At 47.0% G+C, this 15900-nt stretch overlaps 1 protein-coding gene across 2 annotated transcripts in view; it reads right to left on the reverse strand.

Annotated features, from left to right (window-relative positions):
* The window catches only part of CACNA2D2 (calcium voltage-gated channel auxiliary subunit alpha2delta 2), a 217923-nt gene extending 208000 nt beyond the window's left edge, over positions 1-9923 (reverse strand). The window contains exon 1 of one of the 2 annotated variants that reach the window (XM_065075143.1): positions 9549-9923. In XM_065075143.1, the coding sequence (XP_064931215.1) occupies positions 9549-9673 (125 nt within the window). In that variant the 5' untranslated portion in view covers positions 9674-9923. The remainder of the gene's footprint in view (positions 1-9548) is intronic. The other variant, XM_065075144.1, reaches the window with a different exon arrangement.
* Between the last annotated feature and the right edge of the window lie 5977 nt (positions 9924-15900).

A 15900-nucleotide genomic window follows, 5' to 3' on the forward strand; every position in this document is an offset into this window, starting at 1 on the left:
CTGCACACACAATCGCATTCATAAACTGCACAAACCAGCAATGCTTTCAGCAAAAGGCTCCACTTGGAGTCGTGTCAAGAGAAGAACGGCAGGAAAAGAAGATTCCCACACAGCAGCACTGCCAGCAGCGATGCTTCCTGCAAAGCCCCAGCCTGGGGCTGCAGCCTCACCTCTGGCTGGGTGGCACTGTGCCTCAGTGACACCGTGCCAGCACCGGCCAGGCTGTCAAAACAGGGCTCAAGGTGGGGAAATGGTCCGAGCCAGCTCAGCAGCCACAGCAGCAAAGTAAGACCTCATGCCAAGATGCGGCTGTGGGAGCCCTTTGGTACCCGGCTGCTCCATCCTCAAGTCTGGGAGCACAGGGAGGCTGGGGGAAGTTGGGGGTACAAGGTTCACTTGTGGAAGGAGCCGCTTCTCAGGAAGGAAAGCCCCAGCCCCCAGCAGGAGGTGGAGTGAGACAGCTGGTTAGATTTTTCTCTGAAGTAAAGACTAGAACGAAACAAACAAATACAGAGAGGAGCAAGTGACACAGAAGAGTTCAATTGAGCCTTAAGATGATGGGTAAAAAGGCGGTATTGATGTCAGAAATGCCAACACAACGTTTTTGTTGCTGGGTCAAACAGGCGGGCAGGTGCTAAATGGGGTTATTTAGAAACTGGGACCAAAGCATGAGCAGATAGCAGATGTGTTAGATGCATTTATTTTCTCCATCTCACAATAAAAATCACATCAGAAGCAAGCACAGCCACCACAATATTTACAAGTTAAAAGACAAAGGCCTGAAAGTTGTCCCCAGCATAACCCCATAGCATCATTACATTTTGGGTGAATTTGGCCCAGTATCTCAAAATTTTTTAGCATTTCTCAGCTTTTAAACCTAGCGTAGCTGTAGCAGAGCACAGCAGGCAAGACTGACAACAGCAAATTCTTCTGCATGGTAACAAACCCAACAGCAGGAAGAATGGCTCAGCAACAAGCAGCCTCTCAGCACAGAGCCAAGGAGGGGCAGGAGAGCATCCCCACCCATGCACAGAGAGGGCCCTTTTGGGGCTGATGCTCTTTTGGCCTGTGCTCTTGGAAGTGCTACCATTCTGTGGGAGGCAAAATAATGTCATCAGTGTGGTCACTGATAGACAATTATTAAGATTTCCCAGCAAACAAAAACAGAATAAATAAAAAACCAAGAACTACACAAAGAGAAAAATATAGTGTGGTTGTTTTTTTCATATTCATGTAATCTACCCTCCTTCCCAGAGCAGGCAGAGAAGGACTGGAAAGCAGAGTGCCCGTGAAGCTGCAATGCATGCCTGGCTCTCTGTCCTGAAACTCTTTTCAGCTTGTCGTTCTTGAATAATTAAATGCTGTTTCTTCCACCCTTTTTTTCCCCGCTGGTATTCATGACATGCTGCTGCAGAGGGTTTACTTTCACCTGGGCAATGGGCATCCCTCCCCCTGCACAGGTCCTGGAAGCACATGAGCCCACACAACACATTCATTTTTTTATCCCTGCTGATCCCAAGAATGTGACACTACAGTGAACATTTAAGCAGAGAACTCTAATTTATAAGACTACCTCAGACATGAGGGAATAGTACTTTAGCTCCTCCTGGGTCTGCTGCATTTGTTATGGAGCAATAAAAGACATTCAACCACTCACAGCCCAGCATCTGACTCAATCTTTAACACCTGATAAAGCTGAACATTAGGTGCTTCGCTTGGCTTAAGTCTGTCTCTATTTTGATGTCCATGTTACTGCTGCAAAACACCTGACTGTGAAACCCACCCTACGTTAGAAATGCAGACAAGGCACTGCATTCATGACCCTCACTGTGTCACACTGTAGACAGTTCATTTGCAACAATAAAGAGATATTATGACATGAAATCTAACAGAGATGAGAATTCAAATACAATAATATCTCTGATTCAACAGAAATTAAATCAGTGAGAGCTTTACACATTTTTGAAGCATGAGTAGCTGACGCAAGGTAGGCTCTGAAGAATACTTAGAAATAGGCCCCTTGTTTTGTTTTCTTATTTGGAGGATGAATATAAACTCAGACTTTGGATACTGAATTATTTTGGAGTGAAGAATATTAAGTGCCCACTGGAGAAGAAACAGACTGACAGTAAACAGACTGGCAGCTTGCGATGAGTTTCAGGACCCAGCTCTGCTATGAGTCAAAAGGCATTGGTGTTTATAAGGAGAATCATATCCTCATTTATCACTTCAATGGAGGAGGACACAATGGAGGTGGATACAACACTTTCTCAATTCTTTCCACCAATTTAACAGTTTAAGGGGTAACTTTGTTTGTGCTTGGAAGGCCAATAGGCTCAGCAGCCCGAAAGCGTGGGAGAGGCTCTATTCATCAACAAATCAGGTACGCAGTGGCAGCTACACCAGGAACCTGCCCTGTGTCTAATGCATCACCAGTTTTTCTCTCTGAGATGTTGCAGCAGGGACGTAGGCAAGCGGCACACTGTGCCAGGCTTCGGACTCCTATGGCCCTGGCTCTCCCTGTTGGATAACACTGATTTAACGCTCCTGTGGGCCACACATCTTCCAGGTTATCCTGAGCAAACCTCTCTGGTCCGCAGCCACATGCTCTGCTCACAGAGTGCCAGCAGACTCCAGAGCCCAAGGAAACAACCAAGACCCAAGCCAAGTTTGGTTTACAGAAGAACAAGCTTTTTTCCAAGCAGCTTGAACTGCAAACTCAGACACAGCAGCCCCCCACTCTCCCCTCGCAGGGCAGCACAACTGCAAGCCTTCCAGCCACCAGCCAATTCTGGATTCACCCTTCGTTTGGTGGAACTCAAATAAGAAAATCCCAACAAAATGGTATACACTTTAAAGAAACCATCCCTGCAAATAATGTTCGTACAGACAGGAAGCTGCCAGCATTTTGGTCATGAGATTTTCACCCTTCCTCACCCCTGTGTCTGTGCTCACCATCCTTTCCCCCCACCCTTCCCTGAAGCATAAGTTGCTTTCTAAAGCTACACAGATTTTTGCTCCAACGCACAGCATGATCTAACTAATTTGCACTTCATTGCACCTCACCATTTGCACTTGAAGACAGCAGTCTTTCTCCATCCTTCCACTCGCTGCCTGTTTCTTCCTTTCCTCCTCCATCCCCCACCTCCTGTACCTTCTCAGCAAAACTCTACTACAGAAGCTGCAGTGAAGGGACTCACGTTACCAGGACTTCATTGCTTTTACAAAATTTACTAGCATGCCATGAAGCCTCATAAATAATTCAAGAGAGACAACCTTGTCAGGTAAATGAACGTGCCTTCTGTAATCCATCATCCAGGTTTTCTATCACAGTGATACACCTGCACGCAGTTGGCACAACCCATATTGATTCATTAACTCCCCAAGTGTCAGTGTGGGACAGGGTAGCAAAACAGTTTTGGCACCAAGGAAATCCAAAATCCCAGAGCTCCAGTGCATTCACAGGAGATACCCACTGGTGCAAAAGTAGCTCCAGCCTGGTCCATGGGAAGAGCAGCTCCATTCCCACCCTTCGTGGACAATGAAAGAAGAATCACAGTTGAGTAGGAGGAGATTTGCTCTTATTAAAGATCTTTTTTTCACTGCAAAGACTTCAGGGACTTCAGACACAAATCAGAGCTAGAAATCGCGTTGTATCCTGTACTTCTTGGGTTTAACTCCATGCACTTCAGTGGTGTTACTGCACAAAGGCACTTGGCTCATTAGAGAGATAGAAACTCAACTTCTGTTTTGGCAACTGCACCCAAAGCTTTATCATCAGAGCTATTGCACTAAGTGGTTTATATCCCTATTTAGCACCCAATCTGATTGCTATCAGCAATTACCTTCCCTGGAGTTCTCAGCCTCAACTAGAAGGGGAGAATGCCTGATCCTGGCTCTCCTGAACGGCAGCTCAGGCAGTGCTGGGGATGATGTGCTGTGCCCACCAGGCTGGGAAGCAGCTTCCAGGGAGGCAGCACAGCAGCCTAATCACCAGCAAGAATAACGACCTTGCACATAGTTAATGAATAGATACAGAAACCACAGACCGTGCAACCTTTGTCTGGCCTGACTGCCATTCAGATCCTTGTGTCTCTTGCCCTGCAGCCCCTTCACCCGTCACAAGCTGATCTGGCTAAAGATCCCGATCACTCACCATCAGTCAATGCAAGAAACGCTTTGCTTTACAGCTGGGAAATTAATCCTTTTCGCTGGGTAAACACCTTTTATTTCTTGTGATATTTATGACCAAAAGATAACAGCTGAGACAGAATTGGAAAGGTCATAGGACAACTGTCAAAGTTATGAAGAAGATCCATGTGTTTTCTCTGAAAGATCAAACAATCCAGCCTAAAGAAAACATTGCCAACAGTTTGTTGATAAAAACCAACTCTCCAGTAACAACACTTTGTACAACCCAAATCCCCATGAAACCAACCAAACAATAATAAATTAGAGAATGAAGGCCAGATTACAGAAAGAGCTCTAAAACAAAGTACTACCAACATCCCGGAGATGAAAACATAATTTTGCTAACAAAACACATTTTGCTTTCAAGAGGCTCCTGGAAAAGTGAATATTGAGACATTCAGATACTGTCCTTTCTTGCTGAATATTTCACTCAAGTATTTTGCTTGGTAATGACTTTTTCTTTTATATCATCCCACTTGAGTACTTCATTGACTGAAAAAAGCATTGTATAAATCGTATGGTTTGTGCACATGTACAATGTTACAGCGTGCAGATGCCCCAGCACTTGAGCCCTCAAGAGCCTTTCTGATGGCTTTTAAAGCCAAACACCAGGAAGCTCGTTCAAGGATACATTTTCAGGTTTCCTCTTAGGCACCATGTAACCACCTTCAGCTTTTAAGGGGCTGTTGCACACAACACATGCAAAGCTTCTTTACTATGAAGCATCTGAACCCTGCTTGTCAAACACCAAACACGAGCCCATTTCTACCTTCAGGTCTATGTGCAGGAACATTATTGATTTCAGTGGGAACCTACATGCCCTCTCAAGAGAACTTAACAATTTTTCAATGTTTACAGTTGAAACATTCAAACTCCTGAAGCCACAATCTTGAATGGGATCACTGCAGGCAGAGTATAGGGTTTAGGTATCATAAGGATAAGCAAACAAGTGGCATTGCCCTGCTCTGCCATGCCTGCTCCTTTTCCCATGCAATACCTGAGCAGGAAGCATGCAGGGACAGTAACACAAATGGAGAAAAAAAAAAAAATAAAATATCAAAGAAATATTGCAAATGGCTTTCGAAAAAAAATAAAATCCAGTCCTCTCCTTGAGGTTGTTCTTTACCTCTGGACAGTTCAGGGTGCCTCTGTGCATCCTAAAATGTATTCTGCCACAGATGCAGGAACACTGGGTGTCTGTGTCTCCCCAGAGTACCAGTTCTCACAGCAGCTGCTCACCCCTCACAGGGATGGAGCGATGTTATCTGCCAGTCACCCACCAGGGCCGATTGCCCTCCCATGGAGCTGACTCTCTGCTCAGCTGAGTGTAGCAGGGACATGTCCCCACCTCTTCTCTGCTCCTTCCCAGACAAGTTCCCTTCCCAAGCATCAAAACCATAATTAGAAGAGGTTTTCTGACTGCACAGCAGGTGGGCAGTAGAACAAGACAAGGAGCTTCCTCTACATGGCATCCCACAAACCCTAAGGCATCCAGTCCTAATAAAGTTACTTATTTCAAGCCCTGCTAACCCTGATGTGCCATCACTACCAGCATCATTAACCTCATTTGGGGTAAAATGACAAGTACAAATCAAAACCTGCTAAAGGAAGAAATTAATTTGGTAGAGGCAGCCTCAAGACCACCTTACAGTGGTGATGGGTACCTGTTGTTCTCAGCAGGAAACTTCACAGCTCACTGTCCCACAGAAACACTGGTAACACCTCCAGTTTGCTGCCCAAAACGACTGTCTGCACCTGACAGGTGCTAAATGTCACGCCAAAGAGGCAGGACAGGACCCTGGTTCCCAGGCTGGCACCTTCACCTGCAGACACCCCTTTCTCCTCTGGCTGGCTGCTCACGGATGCCCTGCAGAGCAGCATCGAAGCCAAGCCTCGCCAGCGGGCACGCAGCAATTCTGCACACACCTGCTTCCTCACAAGAAGCAAATGGCTCACCACCCTCCAGCAGATGGCAATTTTCTTTCAAGTCTAAGTGACAAAAAGCCTTTCTGCAAAGCGAGGAGGGGGTTTGTTCCACTCCTGGGTGGTGGCACTGGTAGCCACATTCTCCAGCACTCACATGCACAAAATCCCCACTCATGGGAAGCGATGGCAATACAGGTGAAGGACTCCCCTGACTGAGAAGGCTTTCAATCATCTAATACCAAGTCTCTCAGAAATTCAAGCAGAGGTTGTTCCTGTGCTGCCACAGGAATCCCTCTGTGTACTATTAAAAAAAAAAAAAAACCACAAAAAAACCTGCAACCAACAGCCTTTCTGTCCACAGCCATTAATCCTGTTGACCACACAGACGGACATTCTTGTATGTGACCATTCCTAAAAGGAGTCTTGTCAGTCAGTGGACATCACCTAACATACCCGCTCTAATGGGGTTTTTTCCCAGTCTGGGATTTTGCATTTTAAATCTCAATGAGAAATTCCCCTTTGGACAACCGGCTGAGTTGAGCCTTCCTTAGCTCAGCGTAAGATGATTAAAACCACGCTACCCGGGAGGAGAGAGATAATGTGGAACACCAGCGATTTATCAGGGACGGAACCAAAAATCAAAACACAGAACCACCAATGATAATTAATACGATTGTAAACAATAATTTAAGATTTATTTTTTTTTAAATAATTGTTCTTTATTTTCTTCTCTTCCGCCCCTTAGGCAAAATATCCTAATCATTCAGTCTGCTGCTTGTCAGAACAAAACAATTCTGAGGCTGCTTAAAAAAGCAGCCTCATTTTTGAGAGTCCTGTAGTGAGAGATGACTTAAGTGATCTACAGAGAAAATCTCCAAAGACAAATGAGGTTTCTAATCAATGCTCTGAATCATTCACTGTTGTTAGAAGGGTGCATTATCCAAAGTAAGGAAAAACTGTCTCGTAACAGGAAGAATTTAGCAGCCCATATCACCAGCTCAACTCAGCTTCTGACTGACGAACATCTTAAAAAGATCTAAGTTATATCCAGCATCTTTAAAAACAAGAAGGGTGCAGACAGGGAGCTACTCACAGGGGAAGAGTCAATTAAGGAGTGTCTTTCAAGCCTTGGTGCCTTTTTACTCCCATTAAATATTTCCTTCCTGAGAAACAATCAACCAGCCTGCGGGCAGAACTCACAGGGTGTTTCAGCCCACATGTTACAGCATTAACCCACTGCCCAGCAATTGTGCATCATCATCAAATATCCATTTGTAACCCTTCTTTCCTCTGGGTTCACAAAACAGGTCATAAGGGGAACAAAACGAGCAAGAAGACAGTGGGTCAGGCTGAGGGCTTGCATCCCTTCTGTGTCTCTTCTGACGCGGTCAGGCAGCTTTGCTTCCCACCAGAGGTACACAGTATTAGCGGCCTTTTCAGGACCATCCCTTCATATTTGCAAGAAATTGTGAAACTTTGCCACTGGGTTCAGTTTTTATATGTCTTTATACATCCTTTTATACATCTCTCAGTACAGAATCAGGCCCACTCTGATAAGACCACTGATAAGAGAGCACAGAGCTAACTAAATCCTAGTAAAGCCCACCAAATTATCCGGAAGAAAACTGCTTCAGCTAATAAATAGTACCAGCTTTTCGGAACAATATAGACAATAATCAGTCTAGGCGACGGGAAGGCCAATGCATTATTTACAAATTATACACCTCTCTTGAGTATGTATCTCCTGGTATAAGAGTCTTCTCATACAACTTTCTGCAGTTAGAAAGAAATCACAGTTCTGACTTGTAAACTTGTACCTAGAAGAGATTTATTCCATAATATGATTCCGCACTCCGAATTTAAGAGGAGAAAGCAACAACGTGAAATTCCCAAAAAAGCTGCTGAAATACAAAAAAACATCCCACAAACTCTATCTGTGCTTCACCAGGTACATAATCCCCTTTATTTCTACAGATATTCTTATGGAAGTAAAGATTATTCATGCAAGAGCAACGCTGGATCAGGCCATAAGGCTGTGGTACTCGGACAAGAACCGGCACGTTCCCTTTCTTCTCCTCCCCCTGTAGGTAGACATTTCTCAAGGTCTGATTCTGAAGAATTTCTGTATTTACGTGACAGCAAGGAAAGAGAACCCATCGGCTCCCAAAGGTCAATGATATTTAGAAACATGGATACGAGACCCAAAAGAATTCAGAAAGAATCTGTTTCAATGGGAGCTACTTCTGGATAAATAAGGAGTGCAAACAACCATGCCTTGGGTGAAGCGAGATACTAACATGGTAAGCTACAGCTCTCCCAAATAAACAATGTTGTTTCTTCTGACAGTAAGCCTTCTTTTCAGAAGGCCTGACTACATGCCTATAAAAATGTACTCTGAGCTCAAAGATGTTAACCTAAAAGGCTTTCAAAAATACTTCATATGACATAATGTATTTTTATTCTTAAGCAAATCAAAAATGACAAGAAAATTGTGACATAAAGCAGTGCACATCCACTGGGGCAGCACAAAGTTAAGGGCAACACTGCTATTATTAACTCTATGTCATTGAAATCTTTCCCCACCTTCAGAAATGCAGACTGTAAGGACACAGTGTCAGCCTTTACTTTGAATCGTCTGGGTTTTTCACTTTCATGTCAACAAAACTCAGCATTTCATAACAGAGACGACAGCCTCTTAAAATACATATCGGCAAGATTTCACATTGGCTGTGTGGAGGGGGACAGGGCTTCGGGGTTATCACGGTATGCAAGACAGCCGAACATGTTAGCAAATATTCCCAAACACTAACTTCCGAAATGCTCGCTTTCTTCCAAAAAAATCTATTTATATCCTTCCTGCAGCGACTCGCCAGTCCCCCACCCCCTCACCCAAACGAGCTGCTTTCCGACTTTTTCTTTCAATAGATTACAGCCCATTTCTGTCGGTCCGGAGGGAACGGAGGAACCGCCAGCTCGGATAGCCTGTGGAACTATCCATCTATTACTAGTTCATATTCAGACTCCGGTGGGTACGGCCGGCTGTGGTACCACATTGTGTGCTTGAAACCGGGGTGCGGGAAAAATAAAGAAGTCCTTTTTCGTCTTTCCCCCCTCTCGCCACATGAACGCTCCATCAGCCGCCCCGCACACCGGCACCCGCCGGGGAAGTTTGTGCTTTCCAGCAACTTTGGGGCCGTTCTCGCCCCGCCGCTCCGGCGGCCGGCAGGGAGCGGGCGGAGACCCCCGCGCCCGCCCGCATGCAGCGGCACGGCACGGCACAGCACGGCCGCGGGCACCGGCAGTACCGGCAGCGCCCGCCGCTGCCGCTCCCCCGCGCGGCGCCGGCAGGCCCCGGGGCGGCCCCGCGATGCGCCAGCGCGCCGGGCCGAGCCGCGGAGCCGGGGGGTCCCGGCCGGGGCGGCGGCACTTACGTGTGCTGCTGGGGGAAGCTGTAGCCGTGGGCGGCGGGGGCGGCGAGGAGCAGCAGCAGGGCCAGGTGGCCGCAAAGGGCCGGGGCGACGGGCGCCGCGCTGCCGGTCGGAGCCGCCATCGCCATGTTTCCATTAACGGCGCGGCGGGGAAGGGGCAGAGGCGGCCCCGCGGGGCGGCTCCCCCCGCCGCCACTCGTGCGACGAGCGCGGCAGTCCTCGGCAGGGGGGCAGCGCCGCGCCGGCTACGGGCACCGACCGGCGGCCGCTCGCCCGCTGCCTCTCCGCGGCGGCCGGCACTGAGCGCCCGCGAACCGCTACTTTCCCTCAAATAGGCGGGCAGGCAGGCGGCCCGGCCCGGCCCAGCCTCCTCCCCGCCCGCCCGCCTCCCTCCCTCCGGCCCCCCGCGCCGCTCCGGCCCCCGCCGCCCCGCCGCCGCCGCGCATGCGCCCCGCACCCCCCCCCCGCCGGTCCCGCCGCCCCCGGCCCCATGCGGGGAGGTGCGGACGGGCACCGGGCTGCGCCGCTCCGGCCACGGTCTCTCGCCCCCCCTTTCCCCGCCCGGAGTCTGTACCCCGTCCCCCGTCGGCCGGGGGCAAACGCGGGCGCTCCCCCGGGCACTGCCGCGGCGGGCGTGCCCCCGCCCCGACCAACGAGGGAGCCGGTGGGCTCCATCGCATCTCCCCGGCGGTGCTGCCCCCGGCGGATCTGTCACTGCCGTTCTGGCATAGGGTACCGTGTTCTTCCCCGGGGCCACCTTCCAAAGACACATCAGGGCATGGGAACCTCCAGTTGTGTTAGATTAAAATAACAGCAGCTATGGTTAATTTTTTTTTAACATGCTATGACTTTGGGGGGCATTCATGAGCATGACAAAAGGGCAAGCTAAAAATTCAAAATAACAGAATTAATAAACACAGCCCAAAATGACCAGGGTTTCTGAGACAGACTTCTAAAGGCCTGGATTTTGCAACACTGTCTTCTGGGTAGCTGCAGTGGAATTCCATCTTTGCTAAATCCAAACCCACCCTGCTGGGCTTTGGTGAGCCCAACCACTGGGAGTCACAGGGACAGCTGGCAAAAGAGGGGCTGGAATGCCATCCACGTGCTCTCCAATTCACTCCCCAGATAGCCTAGACCTGGACAATCACGGGCCAGACAATTTGTAGCCAGCGCCACTTTTCCCTCTTTAAGTTCAAAAAACATAATTAGCAAGGTTGCCAGGGTCTGGACAGACCTCTTGAGGGAGGGCCTCACACACTGTACATCAGTGCTTTGAAGATGAAAAGGCTCCTCAGTCCTGCTCCTAGAACAGCAGGACAGGAGCCCCTGGCAGTTCGGGTTCCAGCACAGAGGTTTAAGAGCCTTCCAGTTTGGGAAGGGGATAAGATTACCATGGGGAGGTTGTTTCTCTGTAGCACTTCATGCCCTGGTTTGCAGGAGGGGTTTTCTTCTGCTGATGGATAGAATTGCCTCCATCCTTTGTTTCTGACGGGAAAAATAAACATTTTGGAGTGACACAGACCCAGACTCAGATTTCCAGTATCCTGGGAGCACAAAAGCGATGCCCTAACTCATGTGGTTGCATCCAGACCCATGATGAATTTCATGCAGTGAGGAACACCGATACATAACTGGAAACAACGAGGATCTGATGTACTGACTCCAGCTTGAGCTGGTTCAGAGAGGCAATTCTTTTTTTAATGAGGTAGAGAAATACTATGGCTTTCCCAACTCATGCTGGAAGTCAGCACTAAAACCCACACTCAGATCCAGAAAGCTGGACTTGCAAAAGCATCACACTGACCTGATGTGTTCACTACAGAAATGGATATGTGCAATAACTTAATGCTTCAATAAAATATTAAGAAACACGTCAGTATTGCCTCTCTAGTTCCTGTACCATGTGCAGACTATGACTATTCTTTGCACGTCCTTTAGGACATGGTCTCACTTTGCATTCTGTATTTCAACTGCACCTACCACATGTAGTTTAAGCCAGGTTTGCATGGGCTGTTACAGTTGAAATCACAGTTACTGACCTGTCATATAGAAATTTACAATTCACAACCTCCAAGTGTGTTTCAGCAGTGGTAAGTGGATAATCTCTAGCTTATACATGGGAAACAAGCGACAATACAATAAACAGCTTGTCCATTGCTGGCAGAATTGGCAGCAGATAGTAAACACTTCATTGTGTAGAATTTGGCTTTCCAAACTCTTGAAAGACCAATTCTGTTGTCTGTTACATCCATACTTTCTTTCCCAGAGGATCTCAGTTAGAATCTGTCTAACAGATGAAATTTAACTCAAGATATAGGCCCACAGGGTCCAGATTTCAGGTTCCTATCCTAACAGGATACCCAGGCTCCATGAGGCAACATTGCAATTGCCAGATACCCTTTATAATACAGGATTTTTCTGCATTATGCAATCTGATCCTCTGTCCTGTAAGAAAAGCTCAGGGACAAAACTGCGTGTTGCCACAGCTATCAACCGCTCTTCCAAATGCCTGGCACCCAGCAGCTGGCTCCTCTACAATTGCAAAAGCCTCACATGTGTGCAGCAGCCCCAGCGCTGGAGTGGTGCTTCAACTGTGCATGTGTACAGAGCAACGCTCTGTTGCAGGCACAGCAACCCGACACGTTCAGAATGGCATGGGTGATTTATTTCTTTGAGACGCAGCACTCCAAAATCCTTACAATTGCTTTGTTTCAAACCAGGTACCAATATCCTTCAGAGCAAAATTTGACCTTGCAGTCTTACAATAGGAGCTGACCTCTAGATGTCAAGTAATTACTTTCAAATGTTGCTGTTTGGGTTGGTTAACAGTAAAGCCTTGCCAGATATGTCCCCGTTTTTAAAGAACAGTCCTGCACTGCTGAGATGGACATTTTGTTTTAGTTTTGTCACGGTTGTTTTTCTCTGTTATTTCAAATGCTTTTGACTATGTCTTACTTGTTGCTGTGATCGCTGCAGTCCATACCTGGTTAGGCTGGTTAGCAGCAAGCCGCTTGGAAACAGTCTGAAATGTACAAGGGCAAAGTAATGGAATTAGCCAAGATTCATGGCAGGAAAAAGTGTTGATTCACACCTGTGGGCCACCTCAAAACAAAGCCACCCTCTCAGGGCACAAATGTTATATTAATTTATCAGGGGGTTCATTTTACTACCACCCTTAAAAATGCTCTAAGTTTATCTTCCAAGCTGTGCACAAGAGAGAGAAACATTTAGGACCTGCATAAAGCTATGTAACATAAAGACCTTATGCCAACGACGTTCAAAATCAACACTGCCCTAAAAAGGAGGAAAGCAAATCAGTGGGGTCGTCTTCTACCTGATACTGTGCTGAGAGTGACAGGAAAGACAGGATCGCTACATGGATTATCCTTCACATTTTCTGCAGCAGGCACTGCTACACTGTGACCTGTTTGAAACACTGTCTAACCTGCAGCACCAAGCACCACTGAGGCACACAAACCTGAACTCGAATGTGGAGTTCCAGACATAGCCTCCAGAGCAGCTTTCAATATTAATATGTCCAGGTAGGTTCTCAGAGCAAGTGTGTATCAGCCTAAGGTTGCACTGAACGCTGTGTAATCTATACAGGACCCTGCGAAATCTAGCACAACACCTGAAATACTGACAGGGTTGCAGCAAAGCAGGCGGCACCACTGCTCTTCTCCCACTCTTTTAGTGGAGAAGCCATGTAGGAGGAGGCTGTCTAAGTTGTTCTTATGGCTGATTTATTTGCAAATGCAGGTAAATGCTAGAGAAGGTGTGAGTTTAACTCTTCCCTGACTGGTGATTTCACGGGAAAAATGTAAGCCGTTGCAGCCAATAACTGCGGCACAGACGTGTTTCTTTCCTTACTCCTTCAGGTAAACCAAGTTCAGCCTTCCCTTGCGCTTTCATGCAGGATATTGGTGAGAAGGGAGAGTTGTCCACACTGTCCTCACAAAGCACATCCCCTTTGTGCAGAATGAGTCACTCTGAGGGGAATTAGACAGTCAGGCTACTTCTTTTCCTCTCTTAGCAATATACAGCAAAATGCTGCTGATGTGTTTCTGACAGGCAGAGGTAGGGAGATTCCAGCATGCCCAGGGGAGCCCAGCTCTGCACAGGATCCCTCATGAAGGTGCGTCAGTGTCCCAGGACACAGGCTTCATCTTTAGGCAGACTGGCACAAGCACCTGGTTTGGTACATGAAAGGCAGCTCAGCAGAACAAATATGTCAATTTAAACCTGAAGCACTTTCATGGAATTAGTCCAGATCCACACTTGTGTAATTGCTAGCACAGTTTTGCCTCCCATGGCTAAGTACGTGCCTGTAGCTGAAGCAAATGTGTACCTACAGTCTTGACAAATCAGTTTCTGAGTGAGAGGTTAGAAAATGTTGTTGACATACCATTCAAGGGAGACAAATAGAGGGAAGAGGTAATTAAGAGTGAGCAAATGATAATAGCTAATACACATCCTGACTTCAGAGGTTTATTCCTATTCAGGGTTTTTAAACCTGGGCTCCTCAGTTTTTGATGTATAGGGTTGCTTGGTGCCAGATGTTAGTGTTTCAGAAAGAGGAGAAAAGAATGTGTTTAAGGTTGATAAAAACATAATAAGTAACTGTTGTACTTACCATAAGTCATGGAAAGCCACATTGTGTTTAAGAGCCCAAGGAGAAAGGAAACAGTATCATGGATGTTTGCAGTTTCTGAGCTGGAGTGAGTAAGAACCTGCAAGTCGGAGCAAAGAGGCATCCTGAGGAAATCACTGTAGATGGGAAAGAGAAACAGCACAGGCATGAGATAAAACCTGTTCCAAAATCCTTTCCCATCCATCTCCGAGGGGCATTTACCTGCATGTTTCAGCACCTATGCTAGTTTTATTTTACAGGGCCTGTAGAGTGTACATTTAGTGAAGTATACAGGTTGTTTGCCCAAACTGATGCCAAGGCAAAGGCCTGGTCTGAGTCCACAACTGCAACTGCTGCCTTCAACACTATCATTTTGTACCACGTATGTTTTCTAGACAGACTATGAAGTAAATATGCTCCATCTCAAACTGGCAAGACTAAAGATTTTTCTGATGACAACCACGTTTACAGAGGCCCTGGGCATGACTGGAAGCCCACTCTGGAAATGGGATTTGCCTGTTGACTTAACTTTTTGTTTCTTTGTTTGTTTTTGATGTGTTTGTTTGTTTGTTGTTTTTCATTTCAGTGTGGGGATGCAAAGCCCTATCCATGACTGCAAACTTGTACAGCTCTGTAAGGACCTAGCCTCATTGCTAAAGGGCTGATGGGCCGGTATGTAAAATTGGGAATAGTCTTACAGTTACTTTGGAGGCAGCTGGGACAGCTGAAAACAGTATTTTTCTCCAGCTTTTATCTGAACCTGTGCGTTCAGCTCAATTCCAAGTCATCTGCCATTGAGTCATTTATCTGTGGGGTCCAAATGGTATTTCTGCATGATGTGAGGGTGAAACAGCTGAGGTCAGCATACTATAAAGTCACAGAGCATTACACTCAGTTACCTAATGTAGTCATGCCTCACTATTGCTTTAATTTAAAACACGGTTACTTCACAACAGTAATCAGCACTTGTTTCAGAGTTCAGTACAGGAGATACTCAACCTTGACCCGTATCTAACACGGACATGATTTTTTTTCATTTAGTTGACAATGATTTAGGATTGCCGTCTTGTCAAGTGCTTCTACTGTGCTCAGCACCGCAACTAATATTGTTTCCCCACCACTTCACAGTTGCTAACATATTATTCCACAGACTATATATATACTCTTGGTATATATACTTGCGGTAGGTGAGCACCCCAGAAACTTGTGGTAGATGAGCTCCTGTAGGTGAACACCCAAGAAACAAAGGAGCTGAGTGACATGCCCAAGGAGGCACCAGGTATTTGTGACAGAGGAGAAGTGAACTCCCATTTCATAAAGTGTGAGCCCTAAAGACTGTCAGTTCCTCAGGGCCTTGCTCTGTGATCAGGGCCTTGTGCTGCTTTTGGCTGGGACAGAGTTAATTTTCTTCACATGATAGTAGCTGGTATGAGGCTACCTTTTGGCTTTGTGCTGGAAACAGTGCTGATAACACAGGGATGTTTTAGTTACCGCTGAGCAGAGCTTACACACAGTCAAGGCTTCTTCTGCTCCTCACCCCACCCCACCAGCGAGCGGGCTGGGGGCACAAGGAGTTGTGAGGGGACACAGCTGGGAAAGCTGATCCCAACTGACCAAAGGGACATTCCATACCATATGACATCATGCTCATTATATCAAACTGGAGGAAGAAGAAGGAAGAAAGCAGGGATGTTTGGAGTGATGGCATTTGTCTGCTCAAGT

The sequence above is a fragment of the Columba livia genome, chromosome 10, assembly GCF_036013475.1.
Source record: "Columba livia isolate bColLiv1 breed racing homer chromosome 10, bColLiv1.pat.W.v2, whole genome shotgun sequence".
In the NCBI taxonomy this organism is placed as follows: Eukaryota; Metazoa; Chordata; class Aves; order Columbiformes; family Columbidae; genus Columba; species Columba livia.